Here is an 8,318-nt window from a genome sequence, read left to right as displayed (position 1 = left end):
TCATTTCACTATCGAAAAAAAGTAATATCGCAATAACGATAATTATCGTTTTATCTCCCAGCCCTACTGACATGTTTAATTTAACTAAAGCTACTTGAAATCTAGAATTGTGGCCTCATTTGCCACAATAATTTGTTACATTTTAAATAAGATAAGTAGCTTACAGACAGCTTTAAGGCTACTTACATTTCATGCCTTTTCTTTTCCAGTGCAAGCCCGAATACAAAGTCCCTGGCCTGTATGTGATCGATTCCATCGTCAGGCAGTCACGTCACCAGTTTGGCACAGAGAAGGATGTTTTTGCTCCTCGCTTCAGCAAAAATATCATTATGACGTTCCAGCACTTGTACCGCTGCCCTTCAGATGATAAGGTGAGGGAGGTTGCGGTTGTCATTCTCTCTAGTTTTTGCATTTGTTTGATAGAAGTTCATTAAAATGATGGGCTGATTTGAATCATCTGCAGACATGCATTTTGTCTCTGAATATTGTGCAGTTTGACGAGCTGGTCTCTAACAAAATAAATCAGTTAAAGGTTTCAGCAAACCCTCATCGTCCAACATGAAAATAACCGACAAAACAAAGTATTAGTTACAAGAACTTGATATTTAAAACAAGCCCCAGAATTTCCCTTGTAACCAGGAAGTACCAAAAGCTTTATTTTGCTCCTGCTCTGCTTTTCCAGAGCAAGATTGTGCGAGTCCTTAACCTGTGGCAAAAGAACGCAGTCTTCAAGAGTGACATAATCCAGCCTCTTTTGGACATGGCCGCAGGGATTCCTCCTCCCAGCAGCACACCTGTCCTACCCAGCAGCGCTGCACCGGTCAATAACACTACACCTGGTCAGTAAAACCCACTCCGGTGGTTATTCCCTGCTCTTGCCGAGTGTGGTTAACCGCTTTGTTTCTGTTGTTTCTGTGCTCTTCCACTCAGGCACCCCAGCTACACCCGCCACTCCTGCAAACATCGTCCAGGGCCTGCCTGACTGGGCATCACAGATTACAAACACTGATACTGTGGCTGCTGTTGCACAGATCTTACAGAGTCCTCAGGGACAGCAGGTCAGTGAGCCAGACACACAGCTATTAATGTTACACAACTGCTGCTTTTTCTATTGTCACGTTTAGTTGTGTTGCTTATTTGTCATGTCCCCTACCAATGAACTAAAACTTCATTACAATGTTAAGCAAGGAAAAGATTTGATGTGGTTTCATTAGTTTAAAACAGAATTGTGTAACTAATAAAGTTTTTAGTACATTATCTGTGTTTAGTGAGCCGGTTTTTATTTTATAGAAACATCTGGTACTTTGTGACATAAATGTTTGAATTTCATCACCTGTTGCAGCTCCAGCAGCTGGTGCAGAGTCTCCAGATGCAGCAGCAGAAGCCCCAGCCATCCCTGCTGCAAGCTCTAGATGCTGGGCTCGTGGTGCAGCTGCAAGCCCTGACAGCTCAGCTCACCGCTGCTGCTACAGCTAACAGCCTCAACCCCCTGGAGCAGAGGGTCTCCTCTTTTAATAAGGTAAACGCTACATCCATTACAGCACCTTATTTTGTGGCCTTTCCTTGTTATTGTGAAGGTAATATTTTGTATGTTTGTTGCAGAAACTCTTGGGCCCTTTTGATTTTGGAAATGATTCTGAACGCAGCGAAGAATCAAAAAAGGAGACATCGTCATCTCAGATGTATGTTTCTTGTGTTTTATCATTAATTTTCCTTTCTTTAATTAGTGTTTTCATTTAAGATCCAAATTCTTTGTGTCTACTAACTATGTGAATATTCAGATTGTATAAAATCAAGCTGTTGACCTTTCCTAGGCCCATGGTGTCAGAACCTATCAACAGTTCACTGTTCCATCAACTGGCTGAACAACTGCAGCAGCAAAACCTGGAGCAGTTTCAGAAGCAGCTGCTGGAGCACCAGCAGAAGGTAAATCACATCTTTATCTTTATTGATATTCGAGTGAAATGCTGGTTCAAATAAAAAGTGTTTAGAATCAGATTGTCTAAATAAAGGGTGGGTCAGGTCTTCAAGCGTCAATAAAAATAAAAGGAAGAAAATTGCATTTTATCTATTAATACCCCCTATTTTCTGTTTTAAACCATTCAATGATGATAATAAAAATAATCATCTAATTTTTTTAAACAATTTATATTGAGTTTTTGGCAAAGCAGAATCCCTTATTTTGATTTTCAAGAACATGAACTAAGATGTTGTTTTTTTTGTCCATGCAGGCAATGAGCATAGAGGCACAGGACTCGATCTTTGGTCAAGAGAACTCTGTTACTGCAGCACAGAACAGCAGCCAGCCGCAGCCGCCTGACCCAGAGAACAAGATTGACGATTCCATAGACAACCAGCAGCAGGTATTTATGCTAATTTCTCCTAAACATGTTCCAATATTAGCTATTTTTCTCCTTTTAGCCACAGAATGGTCACAGTGCTTTCCAATGAGTTACTTGTGACTTTATAGGACATGGATCTGGACGAGGGTCCTGACGGAATGGAGGAGGACATGTTTGAAGCAGATGAGAAGAAAGCTTTGAGCACGCGGTCCAGAACACGTTCTAGGTCACGCTCCAGGTCAGTTTGTCTTAGATTCCTGCTTATTATGAATTAGATTGTTTTCTTTTCTCCAAGGCGGTTTGTTGAACCACTAGAAGTCTTAAACATACTTCTTACTGTTTTACTTCTTAACATATATATCAACTGACCACAGAAAGTTTCTCTTCATCAGAAAATTATGCTGATGCAAAATCTTGACTGTGATCAGATAAATTGAATAAATATGTGGTAGTATTTTTAATGCTGTAATTATTTTCTTAAAGGAGTGTTCAGATGTTTCAGTGTTTTAGTTACACCATAAAAAACAGGTTTTAAACTTCTCTATAACTGATCTCACATTTAGTATAACAGAAGGTTTCTTACAGGTCACCTAAAAGAAGGAGGTCCCGGTCTCGCTCAGGCTCACGTAAACGCAAACACCGTAAGCGGTCCCGCTCACGCTCCAGAGATCGCAAGAGGAAGTCGTCGAGGTCTTACTCAAGTGAACGTCGTGCTCGAGAACGAGAGAAGGAGCGTCAGAAGAAGGGGCTTCCTCCCATACGATCAAAGACTTTAAGTGGTAAAATAACGTTTTTACGAGTTAATGTCATTGAAATCTTCTAGTACTTTTAAGGATATGGACCCATTGGATCTGTTTGCTTTCCTTATGCAGTGTGCAGCACAACCTTGTGGGTTGGACAGGTGGACAAAAAGGCCACTCAGCAAGATCTGACAAATCTGTTTGAAGAGTTTGGCCAGATTGAGTCCATCAATGTAAGTAAAGCCCTGCTTAAGAGCTTCAGCTTTTCTTTAATTAAAGTTTACCACTACCTCACATTCAATTGAAGCTGTTCCTATTCATGCAGGACATTTAGTATTCCCTGCTGTGTTGCTCTTTTGCGTTTCACAATGTCTGATATTATCTGTCTTTCTGCAGATGATCCCCCCCAGGGGCTGTGCCTACATCTGCATGGTGCACAGACAGGATGCTTACCGCGCTCGGCAGAAGCTCAGCACAGGCTCTTTCAAAATTAGCTCCAAGATCATCAAGGTCTTTATTTTGTGCTATTGTATCAAATTCAGTTTTAAAATCTGAACTAAAATGATTTTAAAATGTTCTGTTTTAATGTCTGTTTCAGATTGCGTGGGCTCTGAACAAAGGCGTAAAGCAGGAATACAAGCAGTTCTGGGATGTTGACTTGGGGGTCACCTACATACCATGGGAGAAAGTTAAAGTGGATGACCTGGATGGTTTTGCAGAGGGAGGAATAATTGACCAGGAGACTGTCAATGAAGGTAAAGATGCATGTTTCTTTCTGATCTACAATTTTGAAGCCGAAAAAAAATGCTTGTTTAAGGCTTGCTATCCAAACAGTTATACTTAATCATTTTAAAACATATTTTGGGGTTTTACAGAATGGGAAGCAGCCAAGACCTCTGAACCAGCTAAGGAAGTTGCAAGTCAACCAATAAGTGCTGAGAGCACGGCAACATCCAACACCCAAACTGAGACCTACAGCCAGCAGGTTACAATGATGCCTGTGCAGGTACACAACCACTGCTGCAACCTGCTAATAACAAATGTAGAAAAAAAACTTTACAACAATGTTTAAAGTAATAAAGAAAGACTAATTGCGCAACCTTAGAAAAGTGTTTTTATATTAATTTATTTCTATAAATGTTTAATTTGCCTTTTCTTATGTAGTTACCAGTTCCCCAAGCGGTTCCCAGTGCTGTAGGTTTGGTACCTCCTACTTTCCCCGTCAACATGGGCATACCACCACCAGGATATGGGCCGCCACCACCATTCATGAGGCCGGGCTTTAACGCCTCACAGCCCCCGCCAGGTAATAACCATGTGATATTTTGGCTCTACATGTCTAAATGTAGCATAAAAACAGACGTTGATTTTAAACTGAAGCATCAAATTAGCTCAGTGGTAAGATTTTTTTCTCTTAAGGTGAAGCTGTTTTTATCAAAGCAACACTTCTTCATCACATATCTGCTGGATTACTGGAACTAACTTTATTTTTAAAAAACACATTTTTAAACTCAATTTTACAAACAATTAATGTAATCTACCCTGCTTTTTCAAAAGAGGTTATTTTCTTATTTTTTACAACAATATATTTAAATGTGTTAAGATTCTTTGTGATAAAAAAATGTTTAATTATTCTAAATTGTTTTGTGTTTTTGTGTGTAGGTTTCATGCAGGCCGCACAGACAGCAGGACTGGTCGCAGCTACTCAATGTAAATTCTGATTACCTGGTTACTAAGCTTTAAGAATATCTTTAAACATTTGTGCACACGTCTTAAATTATTATTTTATTCTCCGATGTATTTCTTAGCTCTAGTGCAGCCAACAGTAGTCTCCACACAAGACGCTGTTAAGGACGCATCCTTCAGCACCATGATGCCTCCAACCACCACTTTACCTGGTACCTTCATGCCCTCGGCCATCCCCGGAGCTGGCGTCTTCAACCCAGTAGGAGTTCAGAGTCAGCAAGCAGCAGTTGAGAAAGCTGCACCGCCTTCAGAGGGCATGGATTCTGCAGCAGAACTAACACTTCAAGGTAGAAGTCAAAATCTAGCGTGCTCTCAAATGAGATGTTTGTCTTTATTCTTGAAAGAAAAAGAGGATTATATGTTGTGTGAGATGCTATAACAAATATTACTTCTTTATGTCTTCTGTGTCCAGGTATGCAGAATGCAGTCCGCAGTGGGATGGGTCTACTTGGCATGCACCCGTCAGCCTCTCTCCCTCATCCTCTGCATCAGCCTGGTCTGGGTGGGCCACGAATGCCCGGCCTGCTGCCCCTGGATGTGCGACCCAACCTCCTTCAGCCGGGGGCCGGTGCCCGCTTCCCTCTCCTCATGCAGCCGGGTCATGTCCAACAAGCTCCCGGCATCCCAGACAGTTCTCTCCGGCCCCCGGCTCGCCCCAGGGTCCCTTTCACTCCAATGGACCCATTCAACAGAATCCCCAACCTCCCCAATGAGAACTTACCCAAAGTAGAAACCGAATCCTCTTCTGGAACCGATGAAGGCAAAGACCAAGACTACCGCTTTCCTCCAGTGGAAAAACAGAGCACTGGTTTACTGCGCACCCCGCCGCCTGACCATAGGGAACCCCTTGGTGGTGGAGGACCGGGAGGTGGAGGCAGGCCTCCTTTGCTGCAGACCCCAGGAAGTCAGATGGGCAGGTCCAGCTTGGTCGGCCGCTTGCAGGCTCTTGCAGGCTTCACTCCTGACAGTCGGTGGAACCAGACCAGAGGGGACTTTGATGAACGAGATGGCATGCAAGGGGGCCCACAAACACCGGGTGGTCCAAAAGGCTTTCAGGATGAGCGCTCCACACCAGGACAGAACTTCCCCAACCGCTTTGACAGCCGTTCTGGCACTGGAGGAGGAGCTGTCGGGGCGCCACCTCCCTGGAACCGAAGCGGTGGTAACACAGCCCCATTCGACAGCGAGCATCAAGACCTGGACGACCGACGGCGGCCGTGGGAAAGGCAGAGAGACAGAGATGAGCGAGACTTTGACTTCAGGAGGGAGATGAACGGTAACCGCTTGAGCCGTGAGAGGGAGCGAGAGCGCGACAGAGACAGGGACCGCGGCAGAGAACGCGCCAGAGAGCACGAACGCGACAAAGAGCGCGACGGGGAGCGGGAACGCGAGCGAGGAGGCTGGACGCCCCTGCTCCCTCTGCCCACTCCGCTGCTCCCCACCCCTCCCATCAACCCCAACCTGACACTCAACCAAGGCAAACCGCTCGCCCCCCTCAAAATCAACCCTCCAAACGTGCAGCGTTTCCAGTCCCCACTGGTGTCCCAAGCTCCAGCCAAGCCCCCTCTTCTGAGTCTGAATCAGCCCCCGCCTCAAGTCCAAATAAAGTCTCTTCCTCCTCCAACACAGAACCAAGCAGCTGTGTCCACGCCGCAGTCCGAAAGTCCCGCTTTGGTTGAGACGCCTGCAGTACAGTCTGCCCCCATTACCCCCTCCCCCAAACCGTCCTCTGATGAGAAGGTGCAAAGCCCTTTGACTGAGATGCCCCCCCAGTCTGAGCCATCCCCTCAACCAGAGACCCTTTCACCCTCAGAGTCACCACCCCACCTCCCGTCAAAGCCTTCTGCTTCTCCAGACGAGACCATAAGCCACGCCTCCCCCCCGCTGGCGGTGTCATCCCAAGACTCACTTGTGGCCTTCCCAGCAGCTGACAGCCCTCGTGAAAGTCCCGCTTGCTTTCTGGAAAAGCAGGAATCCCCACAGAATGACGAGGATTCGTCCCAGTGGGTCAATGGACCCGGAACATGCAGCGCCGGAGTCGCTGAGCCCACACCGAACACCTCTCCTGAGTGCTCGCCAGACGCCGCCGGCGATTGCCTGCTCCCTGAGAGCGAAACGAAGCCAGAGCAGGTGCAGGTTTCACCTCCTAAGGACCTAAACAATGAACAGAGTGAGCCTTTGGAGGAAGCTCCGAGTCAGCCTGTGGTAGACTCTGTCACAGACACTGAGGGGACATAATCATCACTCAGTAGGTAAAAGATCATTTTGTAAAGTTGTCTCTTCTTCTCTGTACTCATGTCGGCAAAACCACAACACGGGACATGACGAATAACGACTCACACCGCCTGTTCCATAACTAAAAACAAATGATTCTATCTCGCAAATATCCCTGTTTTCAAACAGAGAGCTTCGTAGCTGATTTATGGGTAGTGCTTTTTTGTTTGTATTTTATTTTCCTTTTTTCCTTTTTTTAAGCTGTAAAACTAAACCACGCATTTAAAGAAAAAAAAAAAAACAAAAAAACAAAGCTTGGTTAATTTTATTGAGTTGCCTGCCAAAATGTTTCAAGTGTATTTGGGGAAAATTAGCTTTGCCCTTCCTATGGAAGAGAATCCGATTTCCTGGCTGTTCTACGATGATTTGACTGCATACTCACCCTATTTCTGTCTTTTAAACTGATGCTTTTATGATGTCCAGTAATGCTTTCTTTTTCTAAGCAGAACAAGTGGCCTACAATACAGACCAGAACAGCTGCTTGTAGTCAAAAAAAAAAGAAGAAAAATAAGATTTTAGAATTTAATTAAAACCTGAAATGTTGTACACCCTAATTAAATGTCTGTAATTTGTTTCTAATTATACACTGAACTCAAACAGCAAATCCTATGCCAGAGGGAGAGTCGAGTAACCCAGCAGAGGGGGTGTTCTGATGTTGGCTGCATATTGTTTTAGCTTGAAATAAACATTCTCTGTCTGTTAAAACACATGCTTTAGGACTGTTTTGTGACCCAGGACCAGGGGAGAAATAAGACTGCTGCTTTACAGACTTGTGTTGTCACGACACGCTGCGATGCTGCTATACCATCCATCCGCAGAGCTCTTTGTTGGATGCACTCGTGTTGGTTTTAGCTTCTGATGACTTCAAACCCTGTTCGCTTTTTGCTGGGTGACTGGTGAGGATGGGATTGTGCCTTTTTTCTTTTTTTTTCTTCATATTTGATTTGTCTTTCAACTTCCTCCGGTGTGTGACGCACATTGGCTCGGCTTCAGGTCACCTGCATAGACTGAGCCGACTGGCTAAACAGCCTGTAATCCGTTGAAACAGCACTCCTGTACTCCTGTGCTCCTGTGCATGCAGGCCTGTAGCTGCTGCGTTCTTCTCACTTGTAGTGGTTTTTCTGTTCAGACTCACTGTTAGAAGATTCACCGTCTGCTTGTCCTAACACAGGAGTTGTGATGTTAAATAAAAGTTGAAGGTGCATCAAGATTTCTT

General features: G+C 44.6%; 1 protein-coding gene across 4 annotated transcripts in view; it reads left to right on the top strand.

Moving 5' to 3' along the window:
* scaf8 (SR-related CTD-associated factor 8) overlaps positions 1–8,312 on the top strand; it is a 25,454-nt gene extending 17,142 nt beyond the window's left edge. For 3 of the 4 annotated variants that reach the window (XM_024265898.2, XM_024265922.2, XM_024265915.1), the window contains 17 exons: positions 210–371; positions 683–839; positions 931–1,058; positions 1,343–1,519; positions 1,603–1,682; positions 1,815–1,926; positions 2,232–2,363; positions 2,471–2,580; positions 2,928–3,121; positions 3,215–3,315; positions 3,479–3,592; positions 3,681–3,837; positions 3,958–4,088; positions 4,247–4,388; positions 4,745–4,792; positions 4,891–5,115; positions 5,241–8,312. In XM_024265898.2, coding sequence (XP_024121666.1) covers positions 210–371; positions 683–839; positions 931–1,058; positions 1,343–1,519; positions 1,603–1,682; positions 1,815–1,926; positions 2,232–2,363; positions 2,471–2,580; positions 2,928–3,121; positions 3,215–3,315; positions 3,479–3,592; positions 3,681–3,837; positions 3,958–4,088; positions 4,247–4,388; positions 4,745–4,792; positions 4,891–5,115; positions 5,241–7,066 — 3,996 coding nt within the window. In that variant the 3' untranslated portion in view covers positions 7,067–8,312. The remainder of the gene's footprint in view (positions 1–209; positions 372–682; positions 840–930; positions 1,059–1,342; positions 1,520–1,602; positions 1,683–1,814; positions 1,927–2,231; positions 2,364–2,470; positions 2,581–2,927; positions 3,122–3,214; positions 3,316–3,478; positions 3,593–3,680; positions 3,838–3,957; positions 4,089–4,246; positions 4,389–4,744; positions 4,793–4,890; positions 5,116–5,240) is intronic. The other variant, XM_024265906.2, reaches the window with a different exon arrangement.
* The last annotated feature ends 6 nt before the right edge of the window (positions 8,313–8,318 follow it).

The sequence above is a fragment of the Oryzias melastigma genome, linkage group LG22, assembly GCF_002922805.2.
Source record: "Oryzias melastigma strain HK-1 linkage group LG22, ASM292280v2, whole genome shotgun sequence".
Classification (NCBI taxonomy): Eukaryota; Metazoa; Chordata; class Actinopteri; order Beloniformes; family Adrianichthyidae; genus Oryzias; species Oryzias melastigma.
This window is presented reverse-complemented; position numbering and strand designations above follow the sequence as displayed.